Genomic DNA, 20543 nt, shown 5'->3' on the forward strand with positions numbered 1-20543 from the left:
ATAAATAAATAATCGGAAAAAAATAGATTTTAAGGTAATAAAATCAGTAATTAATTGAAGGAAATTTAAATTTTAAGATGATAAAATCAAGGTATACACGTCTCCGCTGAGGTCTGGGTGGGAAAAGGTGGCGGAGCAGCTGGTCACTCTTGGTAATTCTTAAGGATATATACAAGTGTGCGTCTTTTTTCATAAAGTCTCTCCATTTGGGGTATTAAATACATCATTTTATGAGGTGAAGCCTCTCTAGTTCTTTTGTTATTCTCTCCCTTCCTCTTGCCCTTCCTCTTATGAAGAGAGTCAAACCCAAACCCTTATTTCTGATAGCTTTTAAGAGAGACCCTATTTGGCTATTTTCCAAAACCATCGTTCATCAACCTATACGACAGAACTGATAACTAATAACACAACATCCCAGCATTTCCACCATTAGATTAAGCCGTTGACCAAAAGGGAATTCTTATTAAAAAGAAGGGGAAACGAGAGATTTACAGCTCCAAATTACAAAAGCATAAACCTACCAACACCAACAAAACACAAGACGTCAACCCAACAGAGATTCATAAACCCTAAAATCCCACACTTCCCTTTTTTTATAAACTCTGATATCCTTGGCCATGTGTAACCTCCTGAGCTTTATGCTGCACGTACTGTCCATATTCCTTGGCTTTCTCGGTCATATCTCTAGCAGTGCTTGCAAGCTTATTCCTCGCGTAATCAAGCTGATCAGCTCCCAACGGATGTTTCCCTTGCACGTAAAAGTACATCCACGATAACGCCGTTATCGCCGCCACTGCACACCCACCGGAAAACAAGAAGCCACTTATGAGCAAGAATATCGTTATCCCAGCCGGGACGAGAACAGGGCTGAAGATAACGATTAACGGCGTCGCCATGATCAAGGCAATCACCGTACCTGTCAAGGTTAAGGCGGACAAGAATAGCAGTGTTACACCCAATGTGGAGGCGGTCAAGAACTTGGCCACTTGACGAGAAGACGGAGCCGACTCGTAGAGCTTCTGGGTCATCGGCATGTTTTGATCGTTGATCGACATGATGATGGACGGCTCTGATTCTGTTTGATAATGATGAAGAAGAGGAAGAAGCTGATTATTAGAAAGAGCGAGGACTAGAGGGAAGTAGTGGGACGTTGGGAGGGTGATGGCGGTGATATAAGGAGCTGGGAGATCGAGGAGGGGGGTACGTGGCGGACGGTGGAGGGGTTCTCGTGGTGCGTGAAGAGGTGAGGGTATCAAAATATGTTTCTGCTTCCTCTAAGGTTTGCGCGTGTTGGTTTGAGGTGCTCTGCATGGTTGTGGGTTCACGAGGAGGTGACACGTGCTTTCTATAAGGCTGCTGCTATGGGTCTTGACCTTGGGGCATGGGACTAGTTTCAGTAACGGCTTCCTCGTAAAGGCATTTTGAGGCAATTCCTTTTTTAAATTGTTTTAATTGAAATGTCATTATAAACAGATATTTTTGTTAAATATTAGATAAAATTCTTATTTAGATACTGTTTCAGATAAGGACCAAGCTTGTAATACAGAGGTGAGATTTGGTACTTGAGCTGAATATTTACCCATAAACGGAATAGTTGTATGTGCCGCTTAAGGCAAGTATCTCTGTTGCCTGTAATAAACCGGCAAGGTAAGTGTCGTAACCGATTTTGGTCCGGGCACGAAATATTAAAAATAATTATATATTTTAAATTTTTTATATATTTTTTATTAAAAATTTATTATTGTTCCTTTAAAATCTTATAAATTTAATTTTTTTAATTTTATAAATTTAATTTAATCTCTTTAAACATAAAATTCTGTACCGAGATATACTTGTGGCGTGGCATGTGAAGAAGGATGCCCAGCTTCAACATGAAGAATATGAACGTCTAGTGATTATCCTCGTCAGCAGTTTGCCTGTTCCTTACACCAAAGAAGAAAACATGGGATGATAGACTTCAACTTGAAAGCCTAATTCAATCAACATGAATTCAAATCTGCCATAAATTTAGTCCATCATAAAAATTCCAATCAATTCTCTTAAATTATGACATTTTAAATAAGTCCTAAAATGTTTTAATATTCTTATTTCGTCCCTAGATTATGTAAATTGGTCTATAAACCTTTGAACACTCTACTTTCATCTTTAAACCATAACCTTCGTTACAAATTGACCACCTTGTTCTGTTTCTCGGTGATACGCTGCAAATCAAACGACAACAATCCAATAACTAATCCTATATATACATGTGTGCTACTTATATGCTACTTCCATGTAACTGGAACCGTCCATCGGGTGGATTGGTTGAAGTGGATTGGTCGATGGGTTCAACGGACACTTGAACAATAACCTATAACTTTTAACACTGTTTACTAACGGTAACAGATGTTATAAAAGGGTTTGAACAATAACCTATAACGTTGATGTTCCTCTCATGGTGTTTGAGACCAGGCTGCTTCAACTGTAATACAGCGTTTGATGGAAAATATAAGAAGAGAGAAAGGGTTTAACATGGCTTTGAATCGGATATAACTTTGGGGAATTCGTTGTTGAATGCACATATAAAATGTGGGAGCATTGAGGAAGCAAGAGCGTTGTTAAATGCATATATATAACTTTGGGGAATTCTTCGATTTCTGGTTATACTCAGTTAGGAAATGTTGAGGATGGGTTGAAAAATACAATGAAGGGAAGTGCTTGATGAAATGTGTCAGATAATACATGGGATAAATATTAAATCTTGCAAATGATAACCAAGTTTTAGACTTTGCCTGGTGGTAGCGTGAAAAGGTTTAACCTTTGAAATTTGGGTTAGATACCCACGTAAATTTTCCAATTTCATATTTAAACCAATGAAACGATGACAATATTGGTCGGAAATTATTTAAAAATTAATATAATTAATTTTTACTGACGTGGCAAATACCATGTCAGCATCTTTGCACATGTGACACTACCACGTCAGCGTGCGATGTTATTTAAGCTTATCTTATCATCTTCATGCGTTGGCCATTAATTGACTAACGATTTTCATCTAACGAGGGTGTTTTTTTGACCCAAAATGAAACATTAAAAGGTCAAATGTTCCAAAAATAATAAAAAACAATAAGCATAAATTTGACAATACTGCCAAATGTTAGGAGTATTTTATTACATTATACCTTTTAAAAAAGTTGAAAGTTTAAGTAATAAAACAAACTAAAACTGATAATTTAAATACTAAACGTGTAGTTTACCGAACGTTTTTCTAATTTTTCCTATAAAATTGTCAATTTCCTCAACCATATTGGTTGATTAATTACTGTACGTTATCCATTATTACTTGTGACAATATAATGTCAAATCGTTTTCATTACATTTTTTTCTTCCAGATGGTTTTCACGAAATTTGCACTAAATTAAAAAAAAAATTATTTAAATGTTCGACATTTTAATACTCTAATCTCCTCCAATAATTGTTCTATGAGGAATGCTAATACGGCATATAGCACGAAATACAATGATATATATACACAAGCAAAATTTCACCATGACATCAACTATATAGATGCCACAACATTGGGGTTTTATTTGACTGCTGAGAAAACATCACTATAAGCATGTATCTTGCAATAGGAAAACAACAATAAGAATGTAATAGCAGCTATTGATTTAATTTAATGATGAAACGAAAGCTTAATAAGTCGAGACGCTTCGAAAGTACCGGGAAAAATGCAGGATCGATGCTAACCGTAACCGTGACAAAATGGGAAAGGAACCACCTTATTTGTATTCGAATGATGGCACAGGAGGTGCATCGAAGCTCTCCAAAACCTCGGTTTTACTTCCGCTACCAGTAGTTGTTTCCTGCTTCTTTCCACCCAAAAGTCCTCCGAACCATGAAGAGGAAGAATTAGACGAGGCCGATGATGATGGTGGTGGAGGTGGTGGAGGCGCTGAGCTGTGTCTAAAACTATCAATCGATGCAGGGGCTTGGTTTGGAAGTTGTCCCATTGGATATCCGGGTATTCCGGCTACGTTGGGTGCTGGCTCGTCAATCATGACGGGCATCTGCGGTTGGCTGAGAACTTTATTCAACATGATACCAGCTCCTTCGATCAGAGCAAGCAAGACACCACCGAAAATTGCTGATCTGGAAGCAGCACCGAATCCTTGACGCATCGAAAGAAACCCTCCAGTCGCGGCACCGGCTATAATGGAGTTCCATGGATCCTCTTTCTGCCGGACGTACACCATTGTGCAATCGAAGGTGGAAAACAGGCCACCCCAAACAGCGAAACTACCACCGACACGAGGGGCATTCATCCGCACCGCTTGAGTTCCTCCGGTCAACCGAGCACCACTCGGGGAGTTATATGTGCCTTTCAAGAAGTGAAAGGCTGCACCTCCAACAGCACCCATACCAAAAGCACCACCGATATCATCGAGAATTCTATCGGGGCATGGCTCCCGTGAAGTTTCAGGGGTCCCCATGGTTCACAATATAGTACCTTTCTAATCAAAACAACCTACAAGGTTCAAAATTCACTATGAAATTCACCAAAACATCAATCAAAATAAACTGCTAACCTAGTTTAATTGCAACAAGCTAACACACTATCAAACCAAACAAAATCAACATAGGGAGACAACTTAATAGATTCAAAAATTCCAAAGAGAGATTAATATAAAAGATCACCAACAGCTAGTATCAGGTATAGTTTCGCAAAAATTCAAAAATTCACGTATAAGAAAAATTGTAATTTTTTTTCAAAAAAAACGATCGAAGCTGAAACATTAGGAAACAAAGGAAGAACAGATAAAACCCTAGGAAAAATTTATAGTTTTGCATGAACGAAACTATCGATTTCTCTCTTTTACCTCGGCGGCGATCTGCCAGAGAACTTGGAGGTCTCGACAAGAAATGAGGGGATTAATTCACGTAAAAACAAACGAAAAGGAAAAGCAAGGCAATCAACTAACCCTACTTGGTAAAGCAAAGGAATTGCCGTTGAGCATTGGGTTGGGTTCGTTTCTTAATGATCATTTATGAATGGGCTCCACGAATTTGCCTTTGAGTTGGACTCGGTGTTTAGTTTTTAGAGGCTTCTCGGCCTATTTTATTTTATTTTATTTTAAGAAATTTTTATGAATAATAAAATAAATTTATATTATTAATTGATATATAGTGTATAATAGTTTTTTTTTACAAAAGTGTATAATATTTATTGATATAAAGAATTTAGAACTCTATTATCTTGAAATATTTAATCTAAATTAATCGATCAATAAAAAATATTTATTTTTATATAAAAAACAAATGTATAATTCTAATTTTAATGAATATCAAATTTTAATAATAAAATATATTAAAATTTTATACTATATACAGTTCTAATCACAATAAATACACATATAATAAATATTTATAATTAATTTTATCATTAGTAAAATCTGAAATGATAACTTTGGTCCTCGTTATTATATTTTCGAATTAAGTTAGCTTTCAACTTTTTATAAAAATGAGAAACTATTTTATAAATAATATTAAAATTTCAATATATTAACATGATAATTATTATGAAAATCTACGTGTATTTCTTATTAACATAATACTATTTTTTTTATAAATAACATGAAATACACATAATTGTTATACAATTGTTATTTCGGACTTTTCATTAAGTTAGCAATTTACATTATTTCGAGTGCGAGAGGTAAGTCGCTTAATATGGTTTAAGTAGGTCTCGAGTTTAAATCCTTGTATATGCAGAAAATCTAGGCTGTGAGACTCGTTCACCAAAATCAGGTGTGCGACCCGAATTAGTCCAGATTAATCGAGACGTGGAACCGGAAGGGAAAAAAAACAATTTGCATTATTTCTCTCTTTCCTTCACTTTATTCTTCGACCATTACATAAATTTTAAGATGACAATAATTTATATTTTACAAAGTTAAATATGTTTATATATTAGTATTAGTATTATATTTATATCAGAATTTAAAAATTCGACCATAAGTTGCAGGAGAAAGAAAGTAGAGGATGCTATTGTTACTATTACTGAAAAGTTTAGTTATTCAAAGAGACATAACTACGTCAATTACTACATATATCCTTGTTTTTTCCAAATATAGTAATGAACTAATATTGTGTATATATATATATATATATCCATCGATAGGGCATGCAGGTCATGGTGTTCGAGAAACAGCAGCTTGTTTCTCCATCTGAATCAAACCCAAGACAAAGCAACGATTTATACAAATGTTAGTGCTACTTAATTACAATTTATGATAATATAATAGAAATTGAATGGATCAGAAATGTAAGACCTGAAGATAATCTTCCAGCTTCCTCCTCAAGGCCACGTACTCTTGCTTCACCTGTTGAAAACTCCTCATGCATCTATGACATCAAGACATTGAGTTCACTTTAGTCTCCCTATTACGGGTAGATCACGAGTTATCTTCGTAAAAATTTACGATCTTGTTTGTTTGCTCGTAATTATCTTTTCGATTTCGTAACAAGGAGTAGCTGATGAAACAAAAAGTAGACAAGAGAATTACCCTTCTGCATTTTCAGCGCTGCAGTGTTCTCTGAAAACGGAGCATTCATTCATCACCCTCTTTGCTCCAATGCTTCACGAAAATTACAAAAAATATAAAACCAAGTAAGTCAGATAAACAAGACAGTATATCAATTCACGGTTTCTTTAGTATCCAACAGTTTACCTAGAGCTGCTTCCCTTGAACTGATGCATGTAGTCATCCAGCTTATTAAAGTCAATAGGCCTAGTGCTCCTGCATGTGCATTTATGGATTAATATATTCATGACACATTGATGCTTAAAATGAGAATCTATATATGATGTTTCCCCTTACAGTGCATGCTCGATGTTCTGAATCAACCTTGCCGAATCGGTGTAGAACAGTGTGACAATTTCTTGTACGAAATTGGGGTTGGCATCATCCTGCAACTCCTCCAGCTGGATGAATGGCTCGTCAAGATAACCCTACAAATAATGCTTCATTCATTTTCAATACGTCGAGAGATCTCCCGACTCTTTCGAGAGAAGTCCATAAAATGTTACTCGTCGAACAGTCTCGAACACATGATAATATATTATTTTCGGGTCGGGATATCATCAACAATAGAGGGAAAAGAGAGAAACCTGATCGAAGAGGGACCTTCTCATACAGTCAACTTGGTGTTGTAAGCCATTCCTATCCATCCTTGCTTTTCTTTGTAAAGGAAGTGGGCGAAATTCTTCGATGACCAGTAATCGGCAGCTTCATGCCATGGCCACGCCCTGTATTTATAGTATGCGGTTATATTAGAAATCAACGTATAAATTTATGTTAAAGTTTATAAAATTTTAAGTGGGATAAGCTAAAGAGGGTTTTAGAGAATAAAAATATATTATCACTAGAAAAAAAAAACAAAAAATGTCTAAAATTTATGAAAATCTTAAATTTTTTAAAGACAATTATTTCATTTGATTCCTTTGATCCATCCTTATCTTCATGCAAGAGAGAAAGGGAGAATCAAATGAAAATGTATACGTGTCAAACGATTATCAAATTAGTATATCCTTTCAGAACTTTATTTGCTAAAAGAAGAAGTTATTGATGAAATAGACGAATTACATTTTGTACCATATTTGTATAAAAAATCGTATGAAAATTTAAAAATTTTCGGCACAATTATTTCATGTGATTCATTTGATCTATCCCTACCCTCATGCAAGAGAAAAAGGAAGAATAATTGGGTAAAACTAACAAAATGAGAAATTATTTCATAGATTCGGTTTATCATGTCATCCATGGTCTCAATGAATGACAGTCATAAGTTTTAGAATAACTTTCAAATAACTACCCATTTTTTATTTATCTTAGAAAAAAAATTATGTGAACAAATGTTATTGTTTGGGACCACGGATGACGTAGTGAACTGCGAGCATCTAATAATTTCATCGACAGAAGGAGAATCAAATGAAAATGTCTACGTGTCAAATGATTATGATTATCAAATTAGTATATCCATTTAGATTTTTATTTTGCAAAAAGAAGAAGTTCTTGATGAAATAGACGTATTATATTTTGTACTATATTTGCATAAAAAGTCGTATAAAAATATATAGACTTTAAAATTTTGGTTTAATATAAAAATAAGTGTCTAAATTATACTCAAAATTAATTTTTGGTGTCTAAAGATTTTTTCGCTAAAAATAAGTGTCTAAAGTTTTCTCCGTTATATTTTTAGGTGTCTATCGTTAAATGACATGTGCCACATCCAAATTTTAAAAAAATATTTTATTTTTAAAAATTAGAAAAATATAGATATGACACGTGTCACTTAACGAATTTTTTTAACAGTAAACACCTAAAAATGTAACGGAAAAAACTTTAAACACCTGTTTTTAACGAAAAATTCTGTAGGCACAAAATTATTTTTCGATCTTTAGGCAGTTATTTTTTTTAAGCCTAAAATTTGTAAGGACAACTATTTCTTTTGATTCCTTTAATCCATCCCCACCCTCATGCAAGAGAAAAAGAAAGAATAATTAGGTAAAATCGACAAAAGGGAGAATCAAATGAAAATATCCACATGTCAAATGATTATCAAATTAGTATATACATTCAGGTTTTTATTTTGCTAAAAGAAGTTCTTGTCTTCTTGATCACATTACATTTTGATTTTGTACTATATCTGTATAAGAAAAATCGTATATGGCCGTTGGTAGTATGCATTATTAGATATCAGATATTATTCGATTCGAAAATTCAAATCACTAAAATCACAATCTATATCTAATCTCAAAAAAATCTTATATCTAAATTTTCGGATAGGATGTCCTTTACAAAAGTTACTGAGATTAAAAAAGATTAATCGAAGTTGACCCAGAAACCTATGCAGGCTGCAGTATGTTTACAAAAGTTACAAAAATAAGGTCATGATTCATGAGGAGACAAAAACAGGGAAATGGAAAGACCAAGATTATGTTATTGATTGGAATGAGAACATTACCTTAACAAAGAGTAGACGGTGGTCCTTGTCGCTTGTCTGGTATCTCTGTCCGTCCCTCCCGTGTAACTGTCAGCCTAAAGTTAAAGGAAGAGTTGATAAGAATGTCTTCTTTATTCCTTTGCCACCCATTAAAGAGAGTGGAAGAGAAAGAGTTAGAAGAGGATTTTACAAGGTCATCGGCATCCCAGTCTCCCTCGAATGGCCTTTTACAGATGCCTCATCACATCTTCACCTTCGTTGAAGAAAAGGCTGAGGACACGTAGAGTTGATGAGAATATGAATTGCTGATTTTGACTTTCACTACAAGGATCGATATTCGTTTTCTACCACTGGCTCCCACGCTGATCAGAATCTCCCCATGGACACAATAAGCACTAAATGCAAGGACAGGTTATAGAAGAATGATGCTTGTTCCTACTCGAATGACAATAATGAAAGAGTTTAAGGCTTAAATAGGCTCATGGTGGCTTATACAAATAAAATTGTCTTGGAAAAAAAAAACAATAAATCCCCACCTTTAAAGAACAATAAGGGATATAAGTAGCACCTGTCTGGAAAGGAGAGTAGAGGAAACTCCATCAAACAATTTATGGTCCTCCAAAAAAAAAGTAACCTTTTCACTCATTTAGAACATTTCAATGGGCATATACTCAAAAAAAAATGGTGGGCGATGATGAATCATCCAAAAGTAACGTTAGAGTAAACTAGGTAACATTTTAGGTTGAAACTAATAATATTATGTTCTTCATGAGAAATCATTAAATTATTATCGATTGTGTAACTTTTTAGAGTAGACATGATAACATTTTAGGCTAAAACTCACCGTAATGTAACATTTTCGATTACAACTGAAATTATTATTAATTGTATAACTTTTTGAAGTAGACAGAATAACATTTTAGGTTAAAACTTGTCGCACATTAACCTTAAGTTTCTCCACCGCATAGCAGAACTACATCTCATAACGACCCTGCAGAAGTTGAAAACCTCACTAATGATAGAGAGACCTCAGTGGATGATAAACACTTAGCTTTCAGATATGCAAAACCAATACTATGCCAAAAGTAGGGTGTAGACACTGCATTTTGTCCGGGCTTCAATGGGGGGTTTGCTCCTCTTAAATTATTAATCATAGATTTTAATTGACAGTGATAGCTTATCACTAGTATTATTATATTTTTGTAGGGGTCTTATTATTATATTATATTTTTAATGATTACTGTGTAATTACGTACATATGGGTTTAAAGTAATTGCAATTTTGGATGTATTTTGTTTTAGGTTGTCATAATAGAGTTACTAAATGAATATATATAATATTAAAAGTTAAATATGAACTTATTTTATTTTTTTCCAGGTCCATTACAAATGCAAAATAAGTCCAATTTAAATGACCCAAAACTAGACCAATTTTAGCAGTCCAATAATTAATAATATTATTTTTTTAGTGTAACATAAGATTTTCATGTAATTAAAGTTTATGTTAAGTTTGAGCTTGAGCTTCAATCAAGCTAAGTAAGAGGATGTTTTAAGTTAAAGTTTTTCCGAGCATGAGTAGCACTTCAAATTTTGATTTTAAGTTATAGTCGAGTTTAACAAATGTAAGCTTGTTGTCTTCAAGTTAAATTAAGCTCCGCTTTAAACTATTAGAGTAGAGCCGAATTTACCAATACTTGAACTTAACTTAATTCATTTATAGCCCTAATTCAAATGTTTAAGGACTAATTAGAATAAATGTCATAGTTTAAAGCTGTATATTGCATTAGCTCTATTAATTGAATCCAAAACTCATGGTATGTTTGTTTTCCTGTAATTGATTTTCTAGAAAATATTTTTCTCATTTTCTAGTGTTTGGTCGACGGAAAACAGATGATTAATATAATTCATTTTTTCGTTTGCATTTTCTAGGAAATTACTTACCATTTGATTTTCTTAAATCATTTTATGAACTTTTCAATTTGAAGCATAAACACTCAAATTATTATTATTATTATTATTATACAATTTTAATAAAAAATATTAATTGTTAAATTATACCTATTTATAATTTTAAAAATATAATATTATATTTTATTGTTATAATCATATTATAATATATAATATTATAATTTTGTTTTAATAATATATAATAAATTATTAATAAAATTAATATTATTTATTAATTTCATAAAATTAATATCGTTGAATTGTTGAATATTTAATATATAATCTTTAAAATAGAATATAATATTCTTATTTTATTATTATATTTTTTTAATATTTTAATAATATTATTATTTTAATAATTAATTAATATAATCAATAATATATTATTCTCATTTTAATAAGTAATTAATATAATTTATAATAATTTTATTTAAATAAAATATAATAATCATAATTTTTTTACTTATAAAATTGTAGATATAATATTTTAATAGTAATATTAACATAAATAATATTAAATAAATTATTTTAATATTTTAAAATTATTATTATTATTTTTTAATAAATAACATTATTCATTGTATTTGATGTTTATAAAAAATTTAAAAAAATTATCAACCAATAAAAAATAAATTACATAACATCATTTAAACACAAGAAAATAATTTTTAAAAATATTTTAAATGGCCATTCGCGGCCACTGAAACTTCACAAGACTTTAGGGTTCTCCATCTTATACATAACCTTCCTTAATCCCTAGATCATTTACCAGTTGCATCCACCAATTTATAGTAGGAAGATTTCAAAATTTACAGCTTCTGTTTGAAAAGAGAGGGAAAACACCCGCTATTTCGTATTGTTTGATGGATCGTCCACGACCGAGACAGAGGCAGAGAGCAGTCTTGTCTGGATTTACCAAAGCTGAGGTGAAAATTTCTTTCTTTTCTGTTTTTAAACTGCATTTCTTTATCTGGGTAGCTATCAGTTTCACCATTTGTTAAGAAATTGAGCTTCAGATTGTGAGGTCTGGAACAAATGGTGCCATGTTTACATGTATACATATATACAAACACACATAGATATGTATGTATGTATGTATATGGATATTTCCCAATGTAAGCAAAAAAGAAAGCTTTCTATACAAGTATATGTATTGTCCATATTTATGCTTCTGATTAGCTTTTGTTTGCGTGTTGATGTCTATTTGTAATTCATGAACATGTGAAGTTAGAGTTGTTGTCTTGATTCTGGATTTAGTATGTCATAGTTCTGATTCATTGAATGATGCTTCGTGCATATGTATTAAAATTATATATTTATGTACAGATCAAGAAGTTGGAGAAATTGTTAACGGAACCAAGAGATGTACTGCAGACTAAGGAGTTTTGTCGAAAAATTGCTAGAAATTTCAGGTTAGTTGCATTTCATGTATATTCCCCGATCCTCAATGAATTATCTTGGACTTAGATGATGCATATTGTCTCTGCAGTTCATCCGCTTATCGTACTGGCAAACCTAGTATTAAATGGATCGAGGTCTTTCTTTATCTGCTCCTTCCATTTTAGCTTTACCTATTTTCTCCTTTTGTCCTTAAAATATGGTTATGGTGTAACGGTTAACGGGTTAAGACCTCTCCTATTGATCCACAATTTCCATTATTAATTCTCAGGTACGAAGTTGGTTCTTAGCTAGACAGAAAGAAAGCACGTCTAAGGTTCGTTCCTTGGCCGGTACATCCAAAACCGAGTACAGGATTGCCGAAACTTGCTCTCTGGACAATGGACCTCAAATTTCTCAGTTTCTCAAAGGTTTGTCTTTTCGGGAATTCAAAAATCGAAATGTTCAAAATTGGCGAAGTTTCAGATTCTCAATTTGTTACCCCATTTCATAAAAACTTGGAAGTCCTACAAGCATTGAGGAAATGTTTCTCCATTCTTGTTTTTGAACGTGAAGTTAAATAAACTAATTGTTTGAACAAAATCGATTCTTTGTCTCTCTTTAAGCAACAGGGTGAAAGAGGTGGACTGGCCTTCACTATCCTGGTTCTTATTTTACTTCTACTAGTATAGACCGAGAGTATCTAATTTAACACGGGTTTCTTCGTCATTTCGACTTTTTCTGTGAAAATGCAATATGTAAGTTAACCACCATCCCTTTAGATCTATGTTCTGGAGACTAATTTTTCCCCTGTATGTTGGAGTGATTTCAAAAGTGGGAGAAAAGATCCGTGATATCTCGGAACTACAGTTCGAGGCGAAGTCATCTAAAGATGGAGCGTGGTAAGCACATGAATCTAAACTAATTCAACGGAAACCGTCTACGTTTCTCGGTTGTTATCCTCATCTCTACTTATAGAAAATGTGGATTGACATGTGTTTATTCTGTTATGTCATGGGCAATTATATTTTCTAAACCAAGCTTATATTTGTAATAAGTTGATTTTAATGTTCAGGTATGATGTTGATACGTTTCTCACACAACGACATCTCGGTTCTGGTGAAGCTGTAAGTAACTAGGTCCTACTGTTGCATCCGCTGTATATACTGATGCATGTCATCAGCGAATACAATGATTTACAAGTTGTTTGATAAAGCATATCCTCTGTTGTAGGAAGTTCTTGCTAGATTTATTGGATTTGGGGCTGATGAGGATGAATGGGTTAATGTAAAAAACGCAGTACGACTGCGATCCATCCCGTTTGAACATTCCGAATGCAATAAGTTGGCGGTCGGAGATCTTGTATTATGCTTGCAGGTAAGTATAAATGCACTTCCAAAATTTCTCGAATAATCTTGCACCAAGTTGTTGCTTAATTTTCTTGTCTCTCTCTTGTTTTTTAGGAGAAAAGGGATCAATTAATCTACCATGATGTTCATGTCATAGAGATCGAAAGGAAAACACATGACATAAGGGGTTGCAGATGTATCTTTTTGATCAGATACGATCATGACGGGTTCGAGGCAAGCATTGTGTCTCACAGCATATGCTTTTTTAACCAAAATACCAGAAATTTATTTCCTCTTAAGCTGATTATACCGACCGTTCTCATCTTTACCTTGCCTTTTAGGAGAGAGTTCGATTGAGGAGACTGTTTAAAATTCAAGGCCAACAAATCAGATTGCTTGCATGATGCTTTTGAATCTGAGCTTATCTTCCGATCACAGTCGCATTATTCTCCGAGTGAGTTCATTCATTGCAGTTTTCTGAACAAGAGAATTACAAATTTGTCAATATCTATAGCTGATATGCATCGTAGAACGACCTATCTATCGATCTATATGTATGCATATATACTAATTTCGAGTCTTGAGGGATATTTCTGATGTTTGTCGGGCTTCGTTTAAGGTCCCTTTTTGTCTATGTTGTTCCTACATTTGTGGTTTTGTAAATAATTTAAGTTTAAATTATATTCGTTTAAGTTTTGGTTTCGGTCTCACAACGGAACTGCATACAATAATAGATGTGTTCGATCGAAATTCGTAACTCTAACCTGAGAGGGCGTTGAGGAGAGAATCCGTTGAAGGTTGACAGAACTTAAAATTCCAAAGGTAACATGGGAAGAAAGGGGTTATGTAGGAAGAAGGGTATGCCAAATATATCAAACTATCAGTTCAACCGATCGACTAGAAAATGATTTCTTTTACTTGATTCTTTTCACTTTCAACTCAATTTTTTTTGCATGGTTCCCTTGTGAGACTCGAATATGACATTCGAAACGGTTCGAATTTTCGAGTCAAATTTAAGTTATTCGAATCTTCGTGTCAAATTTAAGTGTGACATCTGTGGTTTGGGAATTGTTTTTCAATTCAATTGATAATTTAATTGAAGGGTAAAGTTCGACATATTATTATATTGGTACGTAATGGGGTGCGTATATTTGCATGATTTTTAATTACAACATCTATACGATAAGGATTATCATATATATATTAAAATCAAACTGAGAATATATTCTTTACGCGACAGCATCGCTTGTTTCCATATTCATCACCCAACCTAATTTCTGTGCATAATACACCGAAAAAGCAGGCATTTGTCCTCTCTCTTCAAAAGCCAAATCCGAGTCCTTTTAAAAAAATATCAAACAAACAATCAGCTGAACTAGTGGGATGAGGTACTAGGTCCCTTAAGCAAGGTCGGAGGTTCGAATACTAACGTTTGCGAATGGAGCAAACTAGGTTGGGAGGGTTGCCCTTGCCTCTGTAGTACCCGATCTGAATTAGTTGGTCAAGAGATCGGATGTCGATGATTAATTCAAATAATAATAATAATAATAATAACGAAAGAACAGTTGTGGTTAAAATTGGTCAAATTTCATTTGTAGTTCTTATATTGTGTATTTTTTTTTAATTTAGCCTTTTTATTACTCCATATAAACATATTTTCATCCATGACCCATGAGGTTAATTTATTTTCGTTAATTTTGTCTAATAGTTCAATTTAAAACATACGATAGTGTGATTAAAAAAGATAAAATTTATATAATATTTGTTCACTTGCATCTAAAAATGCCAAGATGTATCTCGAGTCCATTTTTTCTACAGAAGTCTGCAATATTATCGACCGTTCCCCGAGGACGATCGTGTACAGGGACAAATGTAGGATTTTATGTTAGGAAACGAACTTGAACTTGTAAAATTTCAGGGGCGAAAACAAATTTTTAATAAATAATACATAGAAAAAATTTAAAATATATGGTAATTTTAAATTTTCAAGAGAGCATGCCCCCTCTCGATCCATCCTGATCATGGAGTGAAAGCTCCTCCGAGTAGGGCTGTAAACGAGCCGAGTCAAACTTGAGTATTGCTAAGCTCGACTCAACTCGAAAACTCTAAAATGGAGTTCGACTCGGCTTGAAAACTCAAGAACCTAAAACTTTCAAGCTCGATTCGAACTCGAAACCATGAATTAAAGCTCGTAAAACCTCTAAATGAAAAAATCTTAAAATTAATTCGATTGAAGCTCAAACTCGAACCTGAATCTTAAATACATGAAAATTTTATAATGTAATTTAAAAAACAACAACACATAAATGTTAATAAATACTAATACATTGATTTTTTAAAAATAAAACCTTAATATATTATATTTTTGAGTTTCTCACGAGTTTTTCGAGTCGAGTATCAAGTAGCTTGTTTTGGCTCTCGAGTCGAGTATTTATCGAGCTTTGATCGAGTCGATCTCAAGTAGCTCACAATCTGTCTTATCTCATTTACAGCCCTACCTCCGAGTATTTGAACAATATCTGACTTGTGTGATATACTAGGGATGGGCACAGGATTGGAACCCGACCCGATCCGATCAGGTCGGATTTTTTTTTTAATTTGGGTCTGGTCGAGTTGGTTTTTCTAGAGATTATGGTCGGGTCAGATTCGGGTTTATGGTGAAAAATGTCCCACCCAACCCAAAAAAAAATATAAATTTACCTTATATATTTAGGTATAATTGCAATAAGACCTTTCTATATATTATTTTTTCAATTAGATCCCTATTTTTTATTGAAAAAAAAATTATAAATATATTATTTCAGGTCGGGTTGGATTCATGTTTTATCTCGAAAATACAGGTCGAGTGGAGGGTGTATAATTTTTGGGTCAGATCATATTGACTGAAATCTGACCCATGTCCATCCCTATGATATACCCTTGATTGTGAACCCCCAAGACTCTTCTTAACAAATTCGAGGCACATCAACATTTGATATGTTTTAAAAATATCATACTAAACTATCTCACAAAATTAACAAAAAGAAAATTGATTTCAGACCTGAAAAAACACATTTCAAAATATCAAATTATAGTGGAGACACTAAATTCGAAAAAATACACAAGATAGTGTCCTTTTGTACAATTTGACCTTAAAAAACCCTACTGAAATGTTATATATATATATATATATCTTACATATTTGATGCTTCTTCTTCCCCCTAAAGATCAAACCTCAACATATAAACTTTCAAACGAAGTACAGAAAATTTTTAGCCATAGTAATCTGCTGCATCCATGACAGCCAACCATTTTTGCAACCTTAATTGCGTGTAAAAACTTTGAATAAACTCCTCAGCCGCTTCGTCTACACGGTACTCATCATCATCATCCTTTAACACCACCAATGGCGACTCCCTACTAATCTTCTTGCCTCTCCTTCCCTTCGGTATCGCTAACGCCTTCGGCAACGGCGACTCGTAGTCGCCCGCATCTCTACACCCTCCGAAACCGACACCGTCCAGTGTTCGAGACCGTGCGGCATAGTACCGGTAACGCCCCGATTTTTGCTTTCGACGATGCAAGGGGACGTAGGGTTGATGCGACGGACTAGTCCGGCAACTGAACTCGTACTCCATCGGCGACACGAACGAAAGGTGCACGTCTCTCGACCGGCAACTCAACGAAGCTTCGTTTAAAGCTTCTTTTCCCACGACCTTCCCGCGTTTCATTAAGAAATGAAGTTCGTCAAGCACGAGCTTGCCCTTTGAGAAGCCTTTACGTATCATGTTAGATAGCTTCTTGGTGATAAAGGGTGGGCTTGGCTCCATATCTAAAGGCAAATTTAGGGTTCCCCCCCCCTCTCTCTTTGTTGTTGGAGAAGAATATAGGAGGAGAGATCATAGATTAGGGTTAATATTTATTGAAGAAAAGTTGACGAGTGTTGTTTGTTTCGGTGCTGTGTGTTATGATTACTCTACCTTTGCTTTTGTATTGGTTTTCTTGTGTATAATTATGTTTCTTTGTCTTCAACCTTGAGAGTTTGGAATATTTTATTTAAAAGTGTTTTGTTTTTCCTTTTTATTTTTCTTCCACTACTGAAAGAGGGTTTGATTTGGATAGAATTGACCAACTGGGTGTGTGCTGTTTTTTTACTTATCATTTCACCATCATGGATGCCAATGAGAGGGGAATGATGATCAGAATCTTACCTGTAATCATATTGTTTACATGGAAATTTACGCTAAGATGATATTTGTTGGTATCTTCTGGGTAACGGATGCCAAGTGAGGACTCAAACTTAGATTTATGGGGAAGCATAAGAGAACCTAAATCACCAAGCTAAATCTAATAATTGATTTATAATTGAATATAGTTTAGGCTTAAATATAAAATAAGTGTTTAAATTATACTGATTTTCACGAATAGGTGCCTAAAGTATTTTTTTTACTCATCTCAGTGTCTAATGTTACAAACATTACCATTTTAGGTGACTGGGACGTCAACGACGTTAATTTTCTCAGTTAAATAACACGTGTCAAGCTCTGGTAATTTTTAAAATTTTATTTAAAAAAACTTAAAGTATATTTAAAAAATCCCAAACTTTCAAAAATCTTAAAAACCTCCCAAAAACTTTAAAAACAAAAAATATAGTCCTTATAACCATGCCTGCCGCATCTCGTCGCCACCGTTGTTGTCGATTAGACTTTCACTTGGCCACGCCTCTATCGAAGTCTTGTTCCCCGACGAACAATCACCATAAAAACAACGAAATCATCTCCAACGAATGCGACAAACGACGACCATCGCAAAGGCAACGACGACTCCACAGGAAGGCAGACGTCGTACAACTACGAAGATAATAAGAGAGGTGTCGAAGACAGTGGCCATGGCCGGAAACAGAGGTGGAATTAGAGTTAAGGTTAAGATTTGGAGATGGAATTAGAGTTAAGGTTAAGATTTGGAGATTTTTTTTTAATTTTAGAAAAATATTTTTTTTATAAATATAATATTTTTATTTTTTTAATTATTTTAAAATCACCTGAGTGTGACATGTGTCATTTAAAGGAAGAAATTAACGTCGTTGACAGCCGGGTACCTAAAATGATAACTTTTGTAATGTTAGATACCAAAATGAGTCAAAAATAACTGTAGGTACCTATTCGTGAAAAACGATATAATTTAGGCACTTATTTTATATTTAAGCCTATATTATACATGCATACATATTATTAATATGAGATGATTACAATTTAGTATCTGCTTGAAATACTTTCAATCATTTGAGAATGAGCACTCAAACATCCTTGCAAACGTCGTGTTTTAACTCGAGATCTTTAGGGATAACAATTTTCCCTTAACCATTGAGGTCTCTAGGGATATATATTCTAAATTGTAATTAATGCAAGATTTTAAATAAAAAATGAGTTTGATATGTTTTTCATATTTAAAATTTAATAATTAGAAATTATATTACAAAATTATTTATAAATCTAAACTCCAACTCAAATCTCGAGATAAATTTGTAATTCAAATCTTAAAATTTTATCATCAAAAGGTTATTTGAGAATTATTTATAAATTTATCTATAGTTAATTCTAATCATGTTAATGTTATAACTTAACTTATTTAGACTACATAATCTAATAAAAAATTTGCTAAAACTTCTTTGGTGCATGCACTTTGCTTATATTCTTTCCCTAGCCTATATGTCTTCTGATTTGATCAAAATAGTCCCTAAACACCTAGTTATGAGCTTAAAATGCATGGTAAATGTATATCCAACCTTCTGATTAACCTAGTTACGATTTCGTTATTCGAATATAGCATTAGATGTTCGACCGGCCATCTGGTTCGAATAAAAAATAATACAATTGAAGTGTTCCATAGTTTGAAAATTAGGTGTGCGTTTTAAGATAAGTTCGAGAGGGTAAAAAAAGAAGAAGCAAAGATTGAAAGCTAATTCCATGGACCGACTGATATGGTGGGAAAGTGTTGGAAAAAAGAAAAAATATCGACGATCCGTTAAGTATTAAAATTAGTGTTAAAGTAAGGCGTAATCCCACTTTATCCATTACATTACACAGTGGAGTGCAATTTAAAAATACATATATTTCAAAGAATTTCTTTATCTTTTATTTATTTTATTAATTATTGGGTTCCATAATGATTACACCCTATGGCCTGATTTAATTAGTGATGAGAATTAACAGATTAATAATGCTCCCTTCCGAGTGGGAGAACCAGCTGTTGGTTGGAGGAGAAAAGAAGTCAACAAATGAAGAAAATTGATGGATTATGAACAAACTATAGCAGAGGATTGTATACAAGCATGCCTGTTTTATCCATGTACATTCTCTATCATCATCATTAAGTTAGGGTGGATCTTGATAATGGCTGCTTTATTTTGGTGAGGATGTTACTTTGTAGTGTGTATTTTTCTTACATAAATTTATAATTTCTAAAATCATTTTAAATCTAAGGTTTGAATCGATGGGGTTTTAATTTATTTTGCTTTGAATACTTTATGATTACAAGCTAAAGTCTTATTTTATATAGATTATGTTTAGATTTATTCTGGTTTTCATATATATAATCTTACACAATGTAAAACTCTTTTAGTTTTACATAGATTTAAAATCGTTAGATGAGTGAAAACAGATGGCTGAGATTAAAAGTAGTAAATGTGAAGATATTTACTAGAAAAAAGGATTCAATCTCAGCCATCTATTTTTCTCATCCAACGGTACTCCTATATCTATGTAAAACTAAAAGAGTTTTACGTTGTGTAAGTGAATCATAACTCATATATATATATACTATCCACTTACACTGTTAAAACTCTTTTAGTTTTACATTTTTTAGGATCGTTGGATGAGGAGAAATCAAAGATTGAGATTAACTCATT

At 33.3% G+C, this 20543-nt stretch overlaps 5 protein-coding genes across 7 annotated transcripts; 1 reads left to right on the top strand and 4 right to left on the bottom strand.

Annotated features, from left to right (window-relative positions):
- Positions 1-583: 583 nt before the first annotated feature.
- LOC120183616 (oleosin G-like) lies at positions 584-1097 on the bottom strand. The gene has a single exon (XM_039188293.1). The coding sequence runs from the start codon at positions 1053-1055 to the stop codon at positions 594-596; it is 462 nt and encodes a 153-aa protein (XP_039044224.1). The 5' UTR covers positions 1056-1097; the 3' UTR covers positions 584-593.
- A 2446-nt stretch (positions 1098-3543) lies between these two features.
- On the bottom strand, positions 3544-4939 carry LOC120183615 (mitochondrial import inner membrane translocase subunit TIM17-2-like). 3 transcript variants are annotated; one of them, XM_039188291.1, is made up of 2 exons: positions 4860-4939; positions 3544-4507 (listed from the first exon to the last, which is right to left on the bottom strand). In XM_039188291.1, exon 2 carries the CDS (start codon positions 4470-4472, stop codon positions 3762-3764), a length of 711 nt encoding a protein of 236 aa, XP_039044222.1. In that variant the 5' UTR covers positions 4473-4507; positions 4860-4939; the 3' UTR covers positions 3544-3761. The 3 variants fall into 3 exon arrangements, with proteins under 3 accessions (XP_039044222.1, XP_039044221.1, XP_039044223.1); XM_039188290.1 differs by having other exon boundaries at positions 3544-4526; positions 4860-4903; XM_039188292.1 differs by having other exon boundaries at positions 3544-4493; positions 4860-4900.
- Positions 4940-6170: 1231 nt separating this feature from the next.
- On the bottom strand, positions 6171-7250 carry LOC120183577 (histidine-containing phosphotransfer protein 4-like). Its single transcript, XM_039188253.1, has 6 exons — positions 7151-7250; positions 6861-6991; positions 6711-6779; positions 6546-6617; positions 6312-6384; positions 6171-6206 (listed from the first exon to the last, which is right to left on the bottom strand). The coding sequence occupies exons 1-6, from the start codon at positions 7208-7210 to the stop codon at positions 6171-6173; spliced, it is 441 nt and encodes a 146-aa protein (XP_039044184.1). The 5' UTR covers positions 7211-7250.
- A 4373-nt stretch (positions 7251-11623) lies between these two features.
- On the top strand, positions 11624-14276 carry LOC120183634 (protein SAWADEE HOMEODOMAIN HOMOLOG 1-like). The gene is made up of 9 exons (XM_039188307.1): positions 11624-11857; positions 12258-12343; positions 12421-12466; positions 12601-12739; positions 13144-13210; positions 13384-13435; positions 13542-13685; positions 13772-13891; positions 13999-14276. The coding sequence occupies exons 1-9, from the start codon at positions 11795-11797 to the stop codon at positions 14059-14061; spliced, it is 780 nt and encodes a 259-aa protein (XP_039044238.1). The 5' UTR covers positions 11624-11794; the 3' UTR covers positions 14062-14276.
- Positions 14277-16800: 2524 nt separating this feature from the next.
- On the bottom strand, positions 16801-17498 carry LOC120183627. Its single transcript, XM_039188301.1, has one exon. The coding sequence runs from the start codon at positions 17464-17466 to the stop codon at positions 16909-16911; it is 558 nt and encodes a 185-aa protein (XP_039044232.1). The 5' UTR covers positions 17467-17498; the 3' UTR covers positions 16801-16908.
- Between the last annotated feature and the right edge of the window lie 3045 nt (positions 17499-20543).

This window comes from Hibiscus syriacus, unplaced genomic scaffold (genome assembly GCF_006381635.1).
Source record: "Hibiscus syriacus cultivar Baekdansim isolate YM2019G1 unplaced genomic scaffold, ASM638163v2 tig00112800_pilon, whole genome shotgun sequence".
Lineage (NCBI taxonomy): Eukaryota > Viridiplantae > Streptophyta > Magnoliopsida > Malvales > Malvaceae > Hibiscus > Hibiscus syriacus.

Bases quoted from the DNA above. Each gene is read 5' to 3' on its own strand.
- LOC120183616 (XM_039188293.1), bottom strand. From the start codon at position 1,055: ATGTCGATCAACGATCAAAACATGCCGATGACCCAGAAGCTCTACGAG.
- LOC120183615 (XM_039188291.1), bottom strand. From the start codon at position 4,472: ATGGGGACCCCTGAAACTTCACGGGAGCCATGCCCCGATAGAATTCTC.
- LOC120183577 (XM_039188253.1), bottom strand. From the start codon at position 7,210: ATGGATAGGAATGGCTTACAACACCAAGTTGACTGTATGAGAAGGTCC. The intron at 6,992-7,150 runs GTTTCTCTCTTT...CATTATTTGTAG, and splicing joins GAAGGTCCCTCTTCGATCAG to GGTTATCTTGACGAGCCATT. The intron at 6,385-6,545 runs GTAATTCTCTTG...TTGATGTCATAG, and splicing joins AGCGCTGAAAATGCAGAAGG to ATGCATGAGGAGTTTTCAAC.
- LOC120183634 (XM_039188307.1), top strand. From the start codon at position 11,795: ATGGATCGTCCACGACCGAGACAGAGGCAGAGAGCAGTCTTGTCTGGA. The intron at 12,344-12,420 runs GTTAGTTGCATT...TTGTCTCTGCAG, and splicing joins AAAATTGCTAGAAATTTCAG to TTCATCCGCTTATCGTACTG. The intron at 13,436-13,541 runs GTAAGTAACTAG...CCTCTGTTGTAG, and splicing joins ATCTCGGTTCTGGTGAAGCT to GAAGTTCTTGCTAGATTTAT.
- LOC120183627 (XM_039188301.1), bottom strand. From the start codon at position 17,466: ATGGAGCCAAGCCCACCCTTTATCACCAAGAAGCTATCTAACATGATA.